The 22,601-nt window shown below is 42.4% G+C and overlaps 1 protein-coding gene across 3 annotated transcripts in view; it reads right to left on the bottom strand.

The window, feature by feature from the left end:
* CCDC170 (coiled-coil domain containing 170) overlaps positions 1–20,561 on the bottom strand; it is a 72,098-nt gene extending 51,537 nt beyond the window's left edge. For 2 of the 3 annotated variants that reach the window (XM_054024049.1, XM_054024048.1), the window contains exons 1-5: positions 20,298–20,561; positions 16,630–16,706; positions 13,552–13,579; positions 7,704–7,835; positions 4,310–4,566 (exon numbers count right to left, since the gene is read on the bottom strand). In XM_054024049.1, coding sequence (XP_053880024.1) covers positions 4,310–4,566; positions 7,704–7,835; positions 13,552–13,579; positions 16,630–16,706; positions 20,298–20,435 — 632 coding nt within the window. In that variant the 5' untranslated portion in view covers positions 20,436–20,561. Of the gene's footprint in view, positions 1–4,309; positions 4,567–7,703; positions 7,836–13,551; positions 13,580–16,629; positions 16,707–19,038; positions 19,102–20,297 lie in introns of those variants that run through there. The other variant, XM_054024050.1, reaches the window with a different exon arrangement.
* Between the last annotated feature and the right edge of the window lie 2,040 nt (positions 20,562–22,601).

The following is a 22,601-nucleotide window of genomic DNA, read 5'->3' on the forward strand; positions in this document are numbered from 1 at the left end:
GCTCCACCTTGTCTGGGTGGAGCACTATATAGGGTGGGTCAGCCATCAGTGCCTGAATCTCCTGTACTGGGCTGGCAGAAGTTATAGTGATTAAAAATGCAATTTTCATAGAAAGGTGTAGAAAAGAAGAAAAGGCCATAGGTTTGAAGAGTAGATCCCTGAAGGCTGAGAGTACCACTTTTAAGATCCATGAGGATCTAGGTTCCTTGATTGGTGGGAATACCTTAATTAGGGCCTTCAGGAACCTAATTACTAACAGATTGAGGAAAAAATGGTATGGTCCTCCACTGGTGGAAGATGAGCTGAGATGACCAGTAGGTGATGCCTGACTGAACTGAGGGACGGGTTCTTGCATTTTAGTCTGGGTAAGTAGTCGAGGATTTGAGGGATCAAGGAATGATGTGGTACCACTGATTTTTGGTGGCACCAGTGAAAAACGTCATCCATTTTGGCAGGTAGGTTTTTCTTGTTGATTATTTTCTGCTGCTTATTAGAACTTCTCTAACTAGAGAGGTGCAGGCCAGCTCTATTGACAACAGCCACCCTTGCTGTGAGCTGCAAGGATGTAAAATTCAGGTGTTGGGTCTATCACTTGTTCTGAGACAGCAGGTCTGGGAGCAGAAAAAAGGCTCAGTAGGTCTATGAACTAGAACTGTCAGGGCCACACTGGAGCTATGAGAATTAGCTTGGCCAAGACCTGTTTCAGTTTGCAAAGTACTATGGCAATAAGAGGGGCCGGGGGAAGCATAGATCAGGTCTCCTGTCCACAGTAACACAAAGGCATCTGCGATGGATTCCAGTCTCATTCCACCCCTTGAGCAGAATCTCAGGCACTTGTTGTATTGAGTGGCAAACAGGTCCATTTTGGGATTGCCCCAGTCCATGAAGATGTCCACCAGAATCTTGTCTTTGATCTCCCATTCACAATCTGGGAGGAAGTATCTGTTGAGATTGCCCACAAGCATATTCTGCAGTCCAGGTAAGTATACCTCCACACCAGCAATAACTGTATGTTTGATGCACCAGTTCCAAAGCGTGATGGCTTCCTGGCAGAGCGGGGAAGGCCTGTCTCCACCTTGTTTGTTGATATAAAACATGGTGGTCGTGTTGTTGATCATGATTTATATGGACTGCCCTTCTGTTAGGTGGAGAAAGGACTCACAGACCTCCAGTATGATTTTGAGTTTTAGGAGATTGATGTACGTTCTCTTCTCCCTTGGGGACCATAAACCCTGTGTCTTTAATGTGTCCATGTGGGCACCCCACTGTAGCAAGGATGTGTCTGTGACTATGGTCTTCGATGGCAGGAGCATCCAGAAGGCGACCCCTCTGCAAGCACTCTTTTTCCCCACCATTTCAGTGAAGACAGGACCATGGGTGAGTTAATGAGAGGCATCCAGACAATGTTTGGAGGGTGTGTAAAACAGCTTCTACTAATCCTGCAAGCAGTGGAGGTGAAGTCTGGCATGTGGTATCAAAAAGGTGCAAGAAGCCATATGATCTAGAAGGGCAAGGCACAACCTTCCATTGGTACATGGATTTCCCTCCAACTGAGAGTTAGAATGGACAGGTTCTCAAATACATCTTGAGGCATGTAGGCCCTGGATGTGGAGACGTCTAAGATCACACCAATGAATTCAGTCCTCTGATCTGGGATTACCATCTATTTCCATTTCTTGACTTTCAGGCCTGACCTCTGAAAGAGGTTGAGTGCATTTTGGATAGCTTCAGATACCTGTTGAGGAGCGGTCCCCCATATAAACCAATCATCCAGGTAAGATTATTTATTGATGTTAAAACTTCTCAGGTTAGCTGCCACTACTGATAGCACCTTGCTAGATCTCCTCGATGCTGTGGAGAGTTCAAAAGGCAGGGTTCAATATTGATAGTGGTCCTTGCCAACTGTAAATCATAGGTACTTCTTGTAGGCAAAATGATGGAGATGTGGAAGTACTCATCCTGCAGCACAAGAGATCTGAACCAGTCTCCAGACTCTAGACTTGGGATTATCAGTGTCAGAGGGAACCATCCTGAACTTCAACTTGTGAATGAATGTGAGGTTCTGCAAGTCCAGGATGGGTTGCCAGCCTTCCTTTTTCTTCAGGATAAGAAAACAGCTGCTCTAAAAGCCTTTTCCCCTGGACCGAGGAGGGGCCTCTTCCATCACACTGAGAGAAAGGAGCATGAGGACCTATTGATATTATAGATCCTTGTGAGAAGAATCCTGGGAAAGGGGAATGGAGTGTAGCACTGCTGAAAACCAGATGGTGTACCCATGTGTTATTGTGTCTTTGGCTCATTGGTCGGGGGTGAAATAGCCAAAGGAACCTCCTGGGAAGGAATGCCATCACATCTTCAATGTTAACTATTTCAGAGACTTCTCTAAAAACACATGTCCAAAATGACTGGTTACATGACACACACTCAAATTTATCCTGTCTTATTCATCAATTTTCCCCCAATATAACAGCAAGTTACCCCCATGTACAGCATGTGTGTACAATATGTTCTCTATGACTACTGTCTCATTTGAAGATACGCCAACCAGGAATTATCTTGAAAGTTAATGAAAATAAATTTCTTTAAGTTACAGCAACAGCACATAGCATTAACTTACTTTTTTTAAAGCCAGAGTACATTTGATCAAGTGAATTTCTGCAGAAATACTTGCACCTCTGATGTGTCTGAAGCCACAAGACCGACGTAGCAAAACTAACCTGTATGTGTATTCTGATCTAACAGTGTATACACTTTTGTGTGGCATGCACACAGTCCTGAAGACTGTTAAATTGATAAATGCAGCACAGGACATTGCATCTTTTACAGTGTAAAGTTGTATATGACAAAAAACATTGCCCAATGAATAGTGGGAGGGGAAAAAAATCAATGGATTGGAAAATCTAACAAAAGGCATATCAGAACTGCACATGCTTGTAGATACTGTATGTAAGCTTTCTTCCTACCCTAATAGCTATCACCAGCAATGGTTCTCTTCCTCTCTCTTGGCATAACTATAACTACAAACATACCACAATATCTGAGCACCTTGATATTGCATTATCCAGAATGGTGTATGTAATAGAGAAAAATACAAAAGGTTATATTAATGTAACATTATTAGTTACAAATATGAAAGCTCAAATACATGGAAATGAAAAATGTTCACAGTAAGTTGAGCCACGTTGTACAAACTGCATATTTTCTAGTGTATACTCACATAAAAAGTCATATATTCATGTATGTATTTAAAAACAAATACACAAATTGAAATTACAATGCATGTATAGCATAACTGAATTTTCCATATTATGAAAACTTTACTTTTCTGGTTTCATGACTATTGAGCATTTAAATACTTAATCTCAATCTTAAGCACAAATTTTTGTATTTTCACTTCCCTGCTTTTTCTTTCAGGGAAAATCCAAGCTATTAGGCTGGAAGAGTTCACAAACTCCACTGGTAAAGCTAGTGGATCTTCTAAACCCTTAGAAATTCAGACTGGGGAGATAACAGACTCAGTGACCTTGGTGAAACTTATAGGAAAGTCCTATAGATTTGCAGCTGCAACTGAATAAACCCTTCACTGGAGTAAACCTCCCTTCTGCAGAGTTTATTTATAAACTCTGTAAAAACATATTGTTTTTCTGACAGGTGCTACTGGCTGCCATCAGACAAGTCTTTGGTTCCAACAAGCACAGACCTAATTACGGTCAATAAGTGCATCAAGCATTCTTTCAGACTCAATGGAATAAATAATTTAGCCTCTTTATTTAATACAAAGAGCTATAAACAATGGAGGATGGCCCAGACTATCTGGCAGGTCAGGGATTTCCCTGATTGAAAACACCGGGGCTAAGAGATTGGTTTCTCAGCCTGTGTGTGGTAGAAGCAGAGAAAGCCTGTAGAAGGCGTGGTGAATGGGACCCTAAGAGGAAGCAGAAAAAGACATTGTCAGGCACAGAGCTCGCTGGAGTGGCGCACTTAAGGGTATCTAAGCTAAGAAAGTGTGCCTGCTCTTTGTTTCTACTATGTTCAGGGAAACTGGGCTTTGTTTACATTATTTGTAAATAAACAAGATTACACCAAAGAATATACCTGACTCATATCAAGTTCTCTTCCTAAAGGGCACAACTCTGCAAGGCCCTGAATACTGGCTAACTGCCCAGGCCAAAGGGGCAATAATATACAGCTCAATACAAATCTGTTTCTGCACTGAAATTTAACTACAAAGGTAGTTTTCTATGTTGGCAACTACAGTACAGTGACATCTCAACCCAAAATTATACCACAGCTTGATTGAATCTCTTACTTCAGTTTGGCTTCTTGGTTATGGATCTTCTCCTTCAACTCCCAATTCTCCTGGAGCAAAACATGTGCTGTTAGGTCTGTCTGTTTTTTGGAAGTGGCAAGCACACCTGATTCCTCCTCCATCTCCTGAACTCGATTTTGCAAAGAGAGGAGTAGAGAGGATTGTCTAGCATTGTTTTCCTTGTAGCTTTCCACTTCAGCCTTCAGCTCTTGCAATGAGACTTCTTTAGAGACCATTTTGGATCTGAGATCTAGAAGCTATAGACAGAGGAGAGGAAGAGAGAAAAAAACAAATAATTGTAAGAAAAATTCAATATAGACTACGTATTTGAACTGTCTTAAATTATTATTTAATTTAATTATTATTAAATTGTTTATTTTTTTTAAATCCGGCAGGAAATACCTTTTGGAATCAAAGTATTTTATTCTTCTACTCTATTACCAACGGATTCAGTGGGGGAAAAAAAAGTGACAATAGCTACCATTTTTTCAATACTCACAGAAAGCAGTATGTAAACTCCAGTTTCAGTATGAAGTAAACAAAAATAGCCACATCGCTTTCAGTGCCATTCAAAACAATAGCAAAAATATGTATTAGCTGAATAAAATGGGCAAAGTTAGTAAGAAGAAAAATGTTATTTTTAAATATCTATAGAGGTATTTTAAAAAAACAGAGCAGAAACAAAAAGAACCACTGTTTTTTAAATTATTTTAAATGGAGTTTTACATTAGGTTGAAACAACATTAAGGTTTGTAAAAATCACACATACAAAAGTTAGGAAATACCAGAATTAAGGTTTCCTATGAAACCTTAATGATACAGTCTTTAATTGTGATCACATATTTTTTCACAAGATCTCTTCCTCCCTGTTCTCAGTTCTGGTGTCTGGTGCCACAGTGGCCTCTCGCTAATGGAAAGAGTAATTGCAAGAAAAGTCCTGCTCAGTCCTGGGCTGGAGCGTACTCACTAAGCTCTATGGCAGGGGTAATCAATAGGCAGACCACAGGCCAAATCTGGACTGCCAGAAGCTTTTGAACAGACCCCCAAATCTTTTTATTTACTTATCATCATACTTTTTAAAAAAAATATTTCCTCCAGAGTCTGGACCTTGACTATACCTTGACCAAGGAATTTGGACCTTGACAAAAAATAATTGACTACCCCTGCTCTATGGGAATGAAGCATGTTCACTGTGGCTGTGGCTCTAAAGAGCTGCAGAATGTTCAGTGAAGACAGAATCTTTGGAGAATTTTGCTAACACAGCATGTGCAGACAGTGATTTTCAGAGGCTTATAATTCAGTCAAGTAGATTAGGTAGATATCCATAGGAACAGCAAAAGGCACCTCTCTGATCCCCTTGTGGCACCCCTTGCCTAATTTCAAGTCCCTGTTCCAAAGTATGAAAGTGCTAGAGCTTCTCAACAAACAGTTCGAACTTTTTTTAAAAAAACACTGGCAAAATAATGTATATTCCCTAGCCTAGTTCTCAGAAAGAGTTGATCCACTTTTGCTGAAAATTTCCCAGCAACATTCAGCCTGAGGCAGACCTGGCATGTAAAATTTCAGCCTAAATGGTCAAAGTTATAAACAACTAAAAACAGGGGGGAGGGATAGCTCAGTGGTTTGAGCACTGGCCTGCTAAACCCAGGGTTGTGAGTTCAATCCTTGAGGGGGCCACTCTGGGGCAAAATCAGTACTTGGTCCTGCTAGTGAAGGCAGGGGGCTGGACTCAATGACCTTTCAAGGTCCCTTCCAGTTCTAGGAGATGGGATATCTCCATTAATTAAATTAATTAATTAATAGAAAGTGCTAAGCAACACTTAAGTGTTGCTTCCAGCTCCATTATAATGAAAAATATGCAATATGTGGCAGTTAGCTCTTACCACATGAAAACTAAAACTAAGATTAACAAGCTATGTGAGTGCTCTTTTAATGCAAGAAGGATGGATTTGTGATTAAGGCACTGGACTGAAACTCAGGAGATCAGAGTTTGATTAAGGCACTGGACTGAAACTCAGGAGATCAGAGTTTAATTTCTAGCTTTGCCAAAGATATCCTGCGTGACCACAGACAAGATACCTAATCTCTCTGTGCTTTAATTCCCCATGTAGACATGGGATAACAACACTTCCTTTTTCTCTCTTGTCAATTTAGACTGTATGCCATTCAGCGTTCCTTATTATGAGTCTGTACAGCACTAAGCACAAGGGAGCTCTGAATTCAGCTGGGACATGTAGATGTTACAAACAACAACATGAATTTAACAAGAATTTGAGTATTTTGGATGAAAGTGAAGCTGGCTTTCTTTACTCCCTTTCTGCCTTTTCCAAAAACAGCAGTGAAAAAAATTCTATAAAGTGGCCTGTCACCATGACAGTAAGTAAAGAGATTATTAAAGTATTTACTCCCTTCATTCAAGAGTTGGAGTCAAGTAAAGGATCAACAAGAATCTCATCTTCTTTAATTCTTTCTGATGAAATGTAAAGCCAAGTTACTGACCACATACATTAATTAAAGATTGGTAGGCACTTTTTGCAATAATATGAGGATTAACTGGCCAAATTCCAGCTCAGATAATTACATTCTACAGATCTACATTCACCCCTGTTTCACTTGGATATAGTATTAATAATTTATTGTTCTAAACTGTTGCTTATCATTGCTGTGAACTATTTAAGAGTTGCTTGATTTCACAACAAATTTAGTTGTATTTCATTCATGGGCAAAGTGAATTTTGATTTTGATGCACCATACAGGTAGATCCTAAGCATTTTACACAGAGAGAGACGGGGAGAAAGAGAACATGCTCTTGTAACATTTATTAAATGATTTAGGTGCCACCTGGATGAAGAGTGCTATGAGTATAGGATGCTATCATTCATTTCTATCAGCACAGAAAAACCACCTTTCTGCATGACTGTACTGCACGACTGGATCAACAAAGCTTCATTCAGTAATGGAAATAAAAAATGAGCACGTTAACAAGTGGGAAAATATGAGAGCCCTGGAATCAACATATGTTAAAATCACTCAGATAACCACAGTGTTGAAATATTAACTTTGGTTAGAATTGTGAAATACTGTATTTTACATCCAAACACAATAAGAAAATCATCCTGGTGCCAACTTCAATTAACGAACAAGATAATGGCATAAAGACTGGCAACTGATATAAGCAGAAAAAAAAACTTGTGGCAAATCTGAATAAATGTAATCTGAAAACAAAAACAAAATCCCACTATTAATAAAACAAAGATACATTTTACATTCCCTGTAAGAAGATTTAGAGAATCTACTTTCTATGCAATGTGTGCATAGCTCACATTAACAGAAAAAGAACTTTTAGGGGGTTCTTTTGTGGGGAAGGGAGGGAGGATGATTCTTTAAGACTTACCTCTGACTGGGCACATTCATACTTTACCAGAAGTGCTGCAAGTTCACTACGGGCAGTTTCAGCCACAGCCCGATAGTGATTTGTCTGTTCTCGAGTGACAGGTATATCCAGAAGAATGTGATCATAAGCTCCCTGGGAAGACATCACAGTCAAGGCAAAATGAGAACCATCAGACACCATGTTTCTGAACAACTTTTCTTCAGATTTGTTCTGTCATTCAGTACCTCAAAGAAAACACACTGAAAATGCTGTGCACTAACATTGGGTGCCATACCTACCAATGGTGTAAACAGATATAATTGTACTCAAATCAGTGGAGTCCCTCTACTCACACTGGTGGTGAATTTGGCCCTCAGTGTGTTAAATTGTTAAAATTCTAGAGTACAGCAGCGAAGTTACTTATGTAGTTATTACATGATTAAACATTAAAGACAAAGAAAGCTTTACACACTGTCCTTGGCCAGCGGGAGGTTGTGTCCCCCTACTATTTCAGTATTTAAACTCCGTTCCCGCACTGCACACTGATTTATAGTTTTGCAGAAAATAAAATATCTATGGGGAGTGGGGGTGGAGGTGGGGGGAGTAGTCTGAGGGATTAAAAAGCATCAAAACACAATACATAGCCATGTAACTATTCAGCTCCCAACACCACCCTGTTCCTCTTAGCTTTTAGACTTTTCCCACTCCCCAGCAGACCATATCTGACATTTTGACAATGTATAGAAGTGTTCAGCTTTTGGATGCTCTAATCTGGATGATCTGAATCCTGAGTTTTGTTTTCATTCTCTGAGTCCAAGAGCACCTTGCAGCACTTATCACAGGAATCCCAATTAGCTTAAGTAAAACCAGTCCATTTAATTTAGAAAAGAGAGAAATCAAAGCCATGCCTTCCAATTTAGGTCTACTCCAGGGTCCGGGCAACAGCCCCATTAGATAGGACATATTTTGTAGTTACTGTAGATTGAAACAATATTAAATCTGACATTCTTAGAGCAGAACTGTGTTTAGTACATGCAGGGAATGCAAAGGCATAGGGAGAGGGCACAAAAAAAAAACCCTCTCTGTACCTCCACCAACTCCCATGCAGAAATGAAACACAACTGTGGTCCTTGCACTATTACAAAAGAAAGATATACTCCCATCCAGCAATGCTGTTAGAGCTAGAAATCCCAGAGGGGACAGAGATAGGACACAATCCACACTGCACACTGGCCTGCAGAGCTGGTCTCACTCTGGAAAGGACACACTCCCTCCTCCTCAAGGGTTTCTCAGGGCTTGTCTACCCACAGAGTCATTCCTGATTAACTCCACATGTGGACATTTTTATTCCACAATAAGAATGTCCATGCATATTGTTCTTCAAGAATAGTTATTCCAGAATAACTATGTCTGAAGAACTCCAACTGCAGACAAGTCCTCGTGTCTATACCGCTAGGAGCTCCCATTGAGCAGTGCACCACACCAAACCCACTGCATGCCAAATTGCACCCTTGAATTTTGTGTCCATATGTCTCTCTCCTAACTTGAAAGAGTGATGAGTAAATGAAAAAGGGAGTTCACAATAGAAACCCATAGGCAACCTTACAGCTGGCACTGGCAATTCAGCTATAATAGAGAAAATACATGCAGCAGTGTATTTTCTGAGCCTGAATATTATCCCTCCTACTTCTGAGAGTCATTATTTTGGGGGTAACAGTTAATTTCATATTTAAGGGGGAAAGGATGAAACATTTCTGTGGCAGGTTGTTTTAAAAAAACTTTGGAGTCGATGAGAGTTGAGGAATGTTAGCAGCCCTAGGGGTGACAGAGTAGTGAGTAGAATGCAGGCAAAAGTATTTAGGTACACATGAGGCGGCCAAAAGTTAAAGATAAATGTGATTTATTACATGGCTCTGGAATTTATCACGACTGTCATCACCACATGGATGCACACATGTTCTTCTCCTATGCATATTTTAATTAGTAGTTTAGAAAAACATCAGCCTGCTGAGGATTAGTATCTTGGGAAAAGTCACAAAATAAATTATCTAGATGAAATAATGCCACATTTGTTCATTGGTCAAATGTTAGTCTTTTAACACACGTCAGTCTTTTAACACACAAAGGACTTGTTCTTGTCACAACTGCCTGGCACAGTTTTGGGGAAACTATAAAAAGCACAGGTCTAATAAACAACACTGTATCTTTCCAATGACAACATAAAGGATTGTCATTGCTTTGATGTTGTAGTGAATACAAAGAAACAAAACACCCTGCTAATGTACTTAGTAACTACTTTTGTTTGCTGATCAAAGCAGGTACAAAAGCGAAAACTACATACTCTAGTGTTGAAAGAGTAAATACTGACATTATAGCTTATAATCAGGGCTTCTGTGTTGTTTTTTTTTAGTTTATTAATTTCATTTTGGGGGGTTACTTTTTGCAATTTTCGTTTGATGTAATGTCCAAAAATTGGGTGTTTTCTGTATATACTAGAATGAGTAATGTATATTATTTTACATTACTCATTACAGTAGCTCTGTCATGAGTAATCTCTTTGTAATGTTCCCTAAAGCCCTTTAACGTACTGGTTCAAAGAGCACTAAGTTAAAGCACAAGAGGAAACCTTTAATGCATGCCAGCAGGGCTACCCAGCAACACACTGGTGTGCATTAGAAATCACACCTCCATAGGGCAGTGGTTTTCCCAGAATCCTGTACTTACTACCATACTGTGCCTGCTACTTATTACAATTACTTATCTGCTACCATCCTCTCTCCTGTTTTACTCCATGGGTTGTCTAACATCATGTGTTCAGATTTTTAAAACAGGGCTTTTATTTTTGTTCTATATGCATACAACAGTCAGTATAACAGATCCCCAGTCCACGACTTGGGCTTCTAGGCACTGCCACAATACCAGCAAATGAAATAGTAATATCACCATCTCTTCGGGCTGAATTTCATATTACTGTGAATTTCTCTTCTCTCCTCTAAACAAACATAAAATGAATAACTGTAACCACCATTTCTTATTCTCTAACATCATTACATAGGAGTCTCATCAAACTGATGAATACAGCACAAAATAAGAGTATTGTTCTAGAAGAAGATCCCTGATCCTCAGCAATACAAAAATGCCTTACTGCCTGAGGATCTAAAACCTACACTGTTCATCTAGGGACAGATTGACAAAGATATTTAGGTGGCTAAAGATGCAGACAGACACCTGAGGGATTTATAATAGTCCCTCAGTATGTTCCGCACCTAACTCAAATTCAAGTTAATGGGAGTTAGCGCCTAACTCAGGCACTTTTGAAAATCCCTCTAAGTATCTATCTGCATCTTTAGCCACCTAAATACTTTTCTCAATCTGCCCCTAATGATCATTGGGGCACCAGAGATTGGAAAAGTTGGAACTGTTATATTATTGTCCATGTGGATTTTCTATATATATTCATGTGGGTTTTGGGGGATGAATATGTATATTTGTGTACACATTAAGTAAACACATTAATTTCTACATGTTGCTACTTAGTATGCACAAACCTGACTACTGATCCATACCAGTGCCAAGCAGTTAGCTAATCATGAGTGACTGAGAGATTTTAAAGTATATTAAGCAGATTTGGCACTCCCTCAAACAAGAACAGAAAAGCTCACTTGCATAATGCCTCATCTCTACCATTCATTCTGTTCGCCACAGGCTGGTGCAAACAAAATGAAATAAATTAAATAACATTTTTAAAATAATAACTACAAGTGAGTTTTATCAACAGTCACTCATCCAAGACCTGCATGGTATAACTGAGTTAAGAAGTGTCTCCAACGCAGATTAATAAAATTCAAGTAATTAAAGCTAAATGAAAAAATCCAATCCATATAAAACACACGTAACAGACGTCTCTCCTGTCCCTTCCATATGGGGAACAGCAGGGCCTGCTTTAAGAAGTGCGGGGCCCGATTCGAATAGTTTTGACAGGGCCTCGGCAGGGATGACTCACCCGGCGGCGCTCCAGGTCTTCGGTGGCACTTTGGCAGCAGGTCCTTCACTCGCTCCGCGTCCTCAGCGGCACTGAAGGACAAGGCCCCGATCCCCTGACCGGAGCCCTGGGAGGAGCATGGCAACACCCCTAGCACCGATCCCCCGGCCGGAGCGCCGGGAGGAGCACAGCAAAATCCCCGGCCCTGATCCCCTGACTGGAGCCCCAGGAGTAGCACAGTGAAACCCCCGGCCCCGATCCATGGGACAGAGCGGCAGGTGGAGTGTGATGAAACCCCCGGCCCCGCTCCCCCAGCCAGAGCGCCGTGAGGAGCGCGGCGAAACCCCTGGCCCCGCTCCCCCGGGGGATCAGAGCCGGGGGTTTCGCCGCGCAGCGCCCGCCGCTCTGGCCGGGGAATCGGAGCAGGGGGTTTAGCCGGGCTCCGCTCATCGCTTCGCCCGGGGCAGCAGAGCCGGGAGTGTTGCTACGCTTGTCCCGGGACTCCGGTCAGGGGATTGGGGCCATGGGTTTCGCCATGCGGCGCCCGCCGCTCCGGCCGGGGAATCGGGACCAGGAGTTTCGCCACATTCCGCCCACCACTCCAGTTGAGGAATTGGGACCGGGGGTTTGCCATGCTCCTCCCGGCGCTCTGGCTGCAGGATCGGGGCCGGGGGTTTCTCCGCGCTCTTCCCGGCGCGCCAGCCGGGGGAGCGGGGCCCGGCTCTCTGGCTGGAGGAGCAGGGCCAGGGGTTTCACCGCCAAAATGCCGCAGAAGACCTGGAGTGAGTCAAGGACCCGCCGCCAAGTGAGTAAAAATTAAAAAGGCGCCTAAGTTAGGCGCTCTTCTAGGCGTGGGCGCGGGGTCTGATTCTAAATCCCCAAACCAGCTACAGCCAAAGGGGTAAGGGCTAAAGTCAGCGCCTTCCAACCTCACCTTCCCACCAGTTCCAGGGGAACAAGCCCATTGTACTGGTCCCAGAAACCTCTCCTACAACTCCTTTACATTGGCAGCAGCAGCTGCCAGGTGAAGTCTTCACATATCATCTTTCACTCAACTCTGTAACTTGGACTCTTGATTTATATTTATTTCATTTGCTATAATACCTTTCATTGCTGTCCCCTTTCATCCCAAGTGCAAGCAGGTGGACACCCCCACACAACACAACACACATCGTGCCCGAAACAGAATCTCCACTCTTGTAGTCTAAACATACCCCTTTTCCTGGGGTTTTTGGCTTTCCTGGCCGATCACACAACAAGAAAAATGCAAACCTCAGCCTATGGGTGTTCCTATGGTTTCCCTGTAGAGACCTATCTGACCTAGGCCCCAGTTTCTTGTTACAAAGAGCCACTCTCATCTTCCTTATATAAAGGGTTGAGTCGGCAAGCTGCACCTGCCACAGTGAGTCAGCAGAACTTCAGTAATTTTATGCACAGCTCCACCACCTCCTAAAGAAGGTGGATCACCAGAAGAATCATGCCACCTTGTTACACTCCCCTGCCTTTTGATATCACTGCAATACTTTAGCTGCCCACCATCACTCTCTTCCCATTACGTTTTTACCATCTTTCTTTCTTTAATTCACACAACCCCTTCCCCACCATTCTTCACTATCATTTTAACCCCAACAACTGTCCTCCCAAAATCCCTAATACTAGTGAAACAAATAAAGAAATATACATCAAAACAATAAAAACCCTCCATAAGCCAAGTGTCAACCATCATCCTAATTGACCAGCTGGTACACTGCATCCCTTTCCCCAACATTTTGTCTGTTTCGACCCCGCATGCTATTCAGAACAGGGATGGCATCTTCCGCTGAATTTGAAAAGCAACTAGCACATTTCGATTGCTAGTACAACAGAAATAAAAAATGACTCACTAACCTTTTGTTTCTCTGTTCTTCCTTTGTTTCTAAAAAAATAAATGGGAGAAAAAGAATTGAAAAAAATGCTTGATATCAAAATATAGCATATCTGAGAAGTCTCACAGATCTGTTCTACTGATCTATTTCCTGTTGTTCCATCAACAAAATAAGGGCATAATAGCAGGAGACAGCAGGTGTAGGGAGAGCTTCTGTAGCAGCCCATCAAAGGCCCCAGCCACCAGAAGCCCTCTGATAACAGCCAGAGCAGCCTTCAGACGCTTGTCTACCCACTGTCACGATAGACTTCTTCACATGGCCTATGATCTCTGCTCCAGTTACATGACCAACTTTTGTCCAGTCACCTCCTCTACCTTTACCCCCGCCGATCTTTACTCTTTCCTTCCTCTTCTCGCCTCATCAATTTCACCCCTCTTCTTTTTACCTAATTTCCCATTTAAACCCTCAGGCACAAATAAAAACAAAACAAAAAATAAAATCCAAGCAATAAACATGACACGGGTCAACCTTAACCATAAGCTGTTATTTGTATGTTGCATCCCTTTCCACCACCATTTAACAGTCTTTAGTCTTTTTAGATTGCAAGTTCTTGGGGAACTGCGTCTGCCTATATATTTGTACAGTGCCTAGTACACTAGGGCTCAAGACTGATTGGAACCATTGGGTCTTAGCACAATTAAATGAACAAATAAAAAGAAAGGGGAAAAGCTGACTAGTATTGCTAAACCCAAAGCTTCATCTTCTATGTCATACCAGATTCTTATTTAACAAAATAAAGAAGAGTTGTGCTGACAGTGTTTCTATTTTTAATTACATTAATATTCATGGACACACGTGTGCATTAAAAAGAGGCTCATTCTGAACAGTTAGCTCAATAGGAGGGATGAGATTCTGCGCTGCACCTCTGATGGGATGTCTACACCCCAAAAAAAAAAATGGTGTGTTCTTAACTTGGGTTATCTACCCTGTATTAACTAACATAGATTAAAATAGCAGACAAGATGTGGTAATTTGGCTTTTAACTCGAGTTGGCCTGTAAGACAGCCAGGGGGTGAACTTGAGCTCTTAACTCAAGTTAAAAGCTAAATTGCCATGTCTTCACTGATATTTTAACCAGAGATAGGCTAGGTCTATACTACCCGCCTGAATCGGCGGGTAGAAATCGACCTCTCGGGGATCGATTTATCGCGTCCCATTGGGACGCGACAATCAATCCCCGAATCGGCGCTCTTACTCCACCAGCGGAGGTGGTAGTAAGCGCCGCCGACAGAAAGCCGCAGAAGTTGATTTTGCCGCCGTCCTCACAACGGGGTAAGTCGGCTGCGATACGTCGAATTCAGCTACGCTATTCATGTAGCTGAATTTGCGTATCTTAAATCGACTCCCCCCTGTAGTGTAGATGTACCCCTAGTTAATGTGGATTAGCTGAGTTAAAGAACACATCTTTTTTGCAGTGTAGACATACTGTAAGAGAGAAAGTACAGAACTAGCAAGCCTCGGGGGGTGGAGGTTAATGTGGCTTTAAGCTATTCTTGCACCGTCTTGATTCTAGACAGCTTTGGGAAAAGGGTCTGTTGAAATCATGGCAGCCTGTCCCTGACAGCCTATGTGTGACAGTGCTTCCCTTCCCCCTTCCTCCCCTCGCCCCCCCCACACACACACTGGGGCTTGCAAGGGTACCCAGAGGACAGCTTATGGCTGTCTTCCCTAATTCCACTAGCTGTGCCAGAATTCTCCCAGAGTCGAATCCACACCTTTTAGAGCCCTTTCACACAACTTTGATCATTTTACCTGGCGTAAAGGGCCCAGAAATGTTTGATATTAAAGCAAAATAATAATACACCTAGACCAACAGTTCTCAAACTTTAAAATCTAGCATATGAAATCTAAAACTCAAAAGTACTTAGTGTAACACCCTCATAATATTAATCAGTGTAGTTATAATGGATTCTACTCTGATAAACCAATCCATGTATCACCCAACTGCAGCTGGTATGTCATCTGTGGTTACATATACTGCCTTTTGAGAAATCCTGACCTTGACAATTTCTGCACTGCTGAATGTACCTCTTTTGTTATGGTGGAGGAGGAAGGAATTCTAAGGTGGGTGAGGCAATATCTTTCAAGCTTGTCTCTCTCACCAACAAAAGTTAGTCAAATAAAAGATTATTACCTCACTCACCTTGTCTTTCTAATATCCTGGGACTAGCACAGCTACAACTCCTCTTACACAGTCAATTCCATAGACTGATTACTGATTTGACAACCCCAGGCATTCAAAAATCATGAGCCTCACAAAATTATAAAATATTTTTCCAAAAATCTCATTATTTTAAACCAATACATTTGGGGTTATTTCATCTCCTGATTTCTAAGCCTTTAGGGTGTGGGGAGGGGTTCCCATTTTGAAACTTTTCTCTGCAACCATGAAGTCTAGAAATTTATCTTATAAAAATAAAGCTGAGATTTTCATATAACCACTTGACTCCAAAAGTTAAGGTTCTATGAAAAAAAAAAAAAAAAAAACCACAAATAGCGTAAGACTAGTGATAAAATTGCAAGAATTGGCAATATGCCAGATGCTGTGTGCATTAATATTTTCTCCTATTTATTTTACAATTATTGCATTTCAGTTTTATCCTCTTTATTTTCATATTATGGAAAAGGTTGAAAACAATGTCTGATCACTTTTCACTATATCCTTCATCATCACAATCAAGTCCACCTACCCAGTTAGTCTTCTCCTTTCCAAACAGACCTAACTTTTGGCTTGTAATTCTTGCCAATCCTCTGATTATTTTTGATGTGCTGCTCTGGACTTTTTCAAACAATACTATATCTTTTCTGAAACAAGCATAACCTAAAAACAATAGTCCAGGTGAATAAAATCAATTACTTCTGGCATTTTCAGTGTTTCTCTTCTGAAGGTAAGTCCTGCCCTATCTGCTGTAGTCATTAAAAGATGTTGTTAGACAGATAAGAAACATTCTCCACTATTGTTTATTTATTAACAAGCCTAATTCAAAGTTGTTTAATACGCTCAAAGAAAGTCACATGGCAACCAAAAAGTTATTCTTACCTTCCAACACTACAGATAGCAGTTAAATTCGCTCTCTCTTCCACTTGTCTCTTCATCATGGTGAGTTGATCTTGGACCTAAATGTGATAAATAACTGTTTAGCATGGTTAAGAACAGCAGTTATCTCAAGACAATTATGAAAACATTGGTATTTCAGCTTTTATAACAACTTCTTACATCTTCTGGTAAAGACTTGATTAATTAAGGGATGTAGTAAAAAGAAAACATTGGGGGAATGGGTCCCCCTGCTGCTTTGCTTCAACAGTTTTGTGAAATAAATGCTGTGGAAAAGCTGAAATTTTTATTATTTGTAATTATTTTGAGATCAACACCTCTTATATGCTTTAAAAAACAAAAATGGAAACAGAGTACGGATCTTGCTGCCAGCAGACGAAGGGTAGGAGGAATGAGAAGCAGCAATAGCAAGTGGCTGTGCAGAAAGTCACCACTTGCTCACATGCAGTTTCATTTGTTTGCTTTGTTTTATCTATTGGTTGGTGGACAACAGTGTAAGACTTTGTAGAAGAAATTAGTATTAATGAGAGATTTGTAAATGGAGGAGAGACCGCAAAGGTGATAGACATTCTAACAGTGCCAATATTCTATTCTAATATCCTCTTTGTCTTATGCCTTCTATGTCTTGCATTTCACTGAACAGATATATGCTTATGAATATATAGTTGGCTTGCTCACAGTATAAATTTTAAGGGTCACATCCTGCATCTCTCTCTACTCCACCAGCTCTGATCAGTTACAATTAAAATTACTTCTACAGGTATGCAGAAGTATATGTAATAAGTGTGTTTTTCATTTAGAAGTCACCTACTTACAGATCATTTTTTATATTTCTTTTTTACTATCAATTCTAAAATATTAAAAATTCATGCTACTAAAAACAGGTTTCTAACAGGTTGAAAGCTGAATTTACTAAAATGGCAACAGACTTCAGAATGTTGAAAAACAAAAATTCTAAGCAGAGCAACAAAACAATTTAGTGCAATACAAAAATCACATCCCACTGTTAACAAAAGTCAGCTGATACTCAGCTATTCACTCTATTAATAGCTGTTTTTCCTCCTGAATAAAGTATTGTTAAAATGATGGACTTTTCTATTAACTACGCTTTTTGCTATTGCTTTAGCAGACAAGTGGTTTCATTTCCTTCCAAGCAATATCCTTGAGCCTCACCTTTAACTTCACATCAAAGCCATCATACCACAGTTTCAAAGGAATGAGTTAGAAGAAAGATAAAGAAACGCAATGAAGAGCCTTGGATAACACAAGTAAATTCCTAGCACACTGAAGATACTCCCTTCTGCAACATTTAACAAGAAAAAATGTTGTCCTTGAATTTGTAAAGATAAGTTTTAATTATCAGTCAGACTTTATTTAAATTATTGAACCAAATATTTCTACTGCTCTGTAGTACGTGAATCAATGCAGCTGCTAAAATTGACAAAATGATGAGGTGAAACTAAAAACTGAAACAAAAAGGAAACTTGTAGTCGCATTTTGCAGTATTAAAATCAATGTCAGTCATCCTCCACAGAAACAAGCAATTAAATAAAAAGGCTATTTTTCCCCTCCAAGTATCTGAAATGTCTGGAAACTGGCTAACAGATCAATAGGACAGCTTTGAGGCAGTTAGAAATTAGCCATTCTGTCTTGGAAACACTAGACTAGAAATTATTGAACTCGAAGAAACTCTGCCCAAACTTTCCCAAAATTCATGCCCCCTCTCAAACACATTAATTGCAATTAAAACTGCACACCCTATCCCTCTCAGACCCTGGTATTAATATCAAGGATTAACTTTTTTTCCCAAGTTTGTAAATCCTCTGTCACTGGCTTCAGGAGCATCTTCATCTGATATTTATTTATTTAATTTATTCATTCCTGATGTGTGTATCAATCTGGAGTCTTCCAATGGGAAAAAAAAATGAAATAATTCTTCAAAAATAAAACTGGAGATAAAAGTGAACTGAGTCCAGAAATGGTGGTTTAGCAGTATCTAGAAGCAGGGGTGGATTCAAAAAGAGGCAAATAAATTCTGCATACAAAAATTTGAACTTTGGAACTGTCACGGATCTGTGGAAAGTCTTTGCAGACCCTCTTATGCTATGGAACACAGTCTGAGAACCACTACATCAGGGAGTCACTAAAACAGGTAGGATTTCTATCAGCTGTTACATAAGCTGGATTGCATGTTCTTGTCTACAGGTTTGTCTTCACTGCTAAAAAAGGGCGTGTTTTGCCACATGATAATTAATATGCATTAGCAACCCCACTGTAAAATCCCAGTGGAGAGAGGGCATTGTAGTTTTACCATGAGATAAACTAGGCAAGGTCAATCATCTGCAAGGAGTATGGTGTTAGTAGTGTGTACAGAAAATCTTCAATCTCTCTCACCTCCTTTCTGTAGGAAACCATCTAGACATGCATTTGTTGTTACACCTCTTAAACCCACAGATCTTCCAGAGGCCAAGAAGCCACTCCTTGAAATTGGTGGCGTAGGTGGGAGCACACATCATAAGAGTCAGGATGGAGAACTGTTTTCAGAAATGGCACAGGCAATAAAGGGGTAGCAGGTCTTCAGAGTGAGTATACTCATCCTTACTAGAGTAAGGGTTAAAACTTGGGTGTCACAGCAAATATAGAAAAATATTTGAAAGGAACATAAAATTACAATGAAATGCAGGTTGATGCCTTTTTTAATTTTTGGAGGGGCGCAGGGTTATTTAAAAATTTTAAGTAAATATCATGTGATGAAAGGTGCTGGATTAGTAACGTATTAGTTAAAATGGGGATGAGGAGGTTGGGATGCTCATTGGGACCCTACAGTGAGGCTGAGGACCAGTATGCAGCAGAGGCCAGAGTCAGCCAGGAGTTCTGCTACTCAGCCCTGGCTTTTGGTTCTGCTCCCCAGCCCATATTTGTGCCTCCACACAATGAGAAGCAGTTGCTTCCTCTGGTGAACCACCTGTGATTCAGACTACATTTACACTATGGTGACTCTACTGGCATAGCTAGGCCAGCACAGTCCCGTAGTGGAGGCACAGCTTTTCTGTCACTGTAGGAACACACTACTGGGGCGGGGGGGGGGGACACAGCAATTGGGAGCAAACCTGGGGTGCTAGAGTGCACTGATTAGCAGCTGAGCACCTGGATACCTCCGGGTCCCCAGGCACCTGCAGTCAAAGCCCAGCTCCCTGGAACTAGGGATGGCTCCCTACAGCCCTTTCCCACCTCTTGTTCTCTACACTACTGTTACTCTTTAGGAATGTTTCTTCTGACTCACAGTGTGACTCTACAACTGTGTATAAACTCCTCGACCCTGGAACTAGGCAGCCAAGCTCCCGGGAGGGGTGCCAACGGGGTTCTGCTGCGGGCTGGGGCCAGGGACCTAGGCGGGAGTTCCGCTGTTCAGTCCATCCCGCCCCCACACACATAGAGCCTGCCTAGGAAGCGTTCCCATGCCCAGCCTTAGGACCCCGCAGAGCAGTGAGATCCCGGCGCAGGGCTGCAGGAGGATGCTGAGCGCAGAAAAGAGCAAGGGCTTGGCCCCAGGCAGCGCAGCCTGATAGGAACAGGAAGCGGGGGGGACGCTGCGTCCAAGCCCGGCTCTGCCCCGTAGTCAATGCAAACCGGGCAGGGACGCGGCTCGGTACCTCAGCGGCGGGGGGCGCTGCAGCCGCGGCGCAGGGGGTGAGCAGCAGCGCCGCGTTGCTGGTCACGTCAATGAGCCGGGGGCAGGCGGACCCCGCGCGCGAGCTGCCATCGCTGCTGCTGAGGCTGTTGCTGCTCATGTTCCCCGGGGCTCTGCTCCGGCACGTTCCATTCGAACCTTCCCTGCAGCTCTCTGCTCGCGCCCCCAGCGCAGAACGTTACCCAGGGCGCGGTCGCCATGGCGACGCGTACACTGAGGAGGCAGAGCCTCCGCAGCTGTCGCGAGACGTGTCCAAATCGCGTTACCCTGTCGGCGTGGCCGAGGTGGGGTTCTCCCCGGGCCGCGCCGCCCACTTCCCGGTTTGCCAATACGGCTCAGGGGCGGGAGCTGGCTGTGCGCTGGGTTCCGCGATGGGCACCGGGGCAGCAGCTCCCCCACCAGGCGCCACCCCCTGCTCTGCGCACCGCAGCCGCCCTAGGGGGTGCAGGAGGCGCTGGTAGCTGAGTGCTCCCGCCCCTGCCCCACCTAGCGCTGCCGCTGCCATAGTGCAGAGCCGGCCTCAGCCGCGCCCCCCTGTGACCGGGAACCAGGTGCACTGAGCCTGTGATGTGAAGCGGGGCGGGCTGGACCACGGGTTCTCACAACACATTTTTTGGTGGCCGCACTGACCAATTTTCCTAAAATATTTAATTTATTTTAGGAAAAACAAATAAATATGCACATATACACATCTAAATCATTGCACTCAATAATAAAAATAATGTACAGTTATCTCTATAGAAACAGAAGGTGCTTTGCACATTCTTGTCTTTTTTCTTATTGTTTCTTTTGCTTTGTTTGGGTTGCTTTTTTTTTTAAGACTTGCTAACTAGTAAGTCTGCTGTGAAAAGTGATATTTGTTAATTATTTGTTATTAACAAATACCACTTTTCACAGCAGACTTACTCAGTCCCAGCAAGCCTGGGGAAAATTAAGCACTGGATGGGGAGGTGGTTATGGAAGCAATGGGGCATTAGGGAAGGCAGCAGGGGCCAGGGTGATTGCAGAGGGTGAGTTTGCAGCCACAGCATATCACCTAACAGCCAGGGAATGGAGCCCAAACCCCTGTGGGTTTGAACCCCAGGGCTGAAGTCCAATCCCCCCACCCCAGGAAGGTGGGGAACACACACTGGCTGTCTGCTCCTCCAGCTTTTCTATCTCCAGAGGCAGCCCTAGGGAAAGAGCCACTGCTTGGCCCCTCCCCGCCCCATCACCACCCAGGAAGCTGTGGCTCCAAGAAAAGCCCCCTGGTGGCCACATTTGAGAAACACAGGGCTAGACAATCTGATGGTTGCTTTTTTGGCTTCAGGTGCCCTTGATCCATAAACACGGCTTTGTCTCATCTCGTTCAAGATCACTGTGTTGCCAACTCCTCTGATTGTACTGGGAGCTGTGCAGTGGTGGTGATTCACAAGGCCCAGCTCTTGGATTCAAATGGTCCATGGCCTAAAGAAGACCTATGTGTAAATGTGAGAGTTCGTCTCTCTTACCAACGGAAGTTGATCCAATGAAAGATATTACCTCACCCACCTTGTCTCTCATGAAAATCCCGGCTTTCATTTAAATACATGAAAAAGGATGTTTATAGCTCAGACAAGATAAGACAGACATACCCAGATGCAAGCATTAAACCCCACTCTGACCAATGATCCAAACTGAGCACTATTCACCGCCACCACCTCTGGTTTCTTGTCATTATCCAAATCATACAATCCTTTGTTTGGGTTTTTTTTAGGTCCCAGGTGGAAAAAGTGAACACCAGTGGCTTATAGTATGGTTCTGTCTACACTGGAACAGGGAAAATTAGGCTATACTGTGGCAAGAATTGTATTTTATAATGGTTTTGGCTGGCTACGGAACTGACATCAGAGTGCTGGGGCCAGCAATAGCAAAGCTCTATTTTACCAGGAACCATGACAGCTCCTGAGGTTAGCAAGTTAAAACAATGTGTGGGTAGGAGATTATCCTGATAAAATTAGAGCTGCCCAGAAAATTCAGGATAGATGCCAACAGGTAAGTTAAAATTTAAATAAGATTATGCTTCTGTACAGACATGCTTTCTTCCCTATTGGCAAGTGCATTGTGAAATGTATGGTCCCAATCATTTATCACTTTCATATTGCAGCTATAACTCCAACAACATGGGGAAAAGTTGCCATGCAAGAGTGCCACCCTAGTCTTTTCTTAAAATTAACCCATGAGTTTGGGAGAGCAGTGCTTCAATCACTGTTCAGCTAGCAGGGCTCCTCAGTGAAGTCACCACAAG

Source organism: Malaclemys terrapin, chromosome 3, assembly GCF_027887155.1.
Source record: "Malaclemys terrapin pileata isolate rMalTer1 chromosome 3, rMalTer1.hap1, whole genome shotgun sequence".
NCBI lineage: Eukaryota > Metazoa > Chordata > Testudines > Emydidae > Malaclemys > Malaclemys terrapin.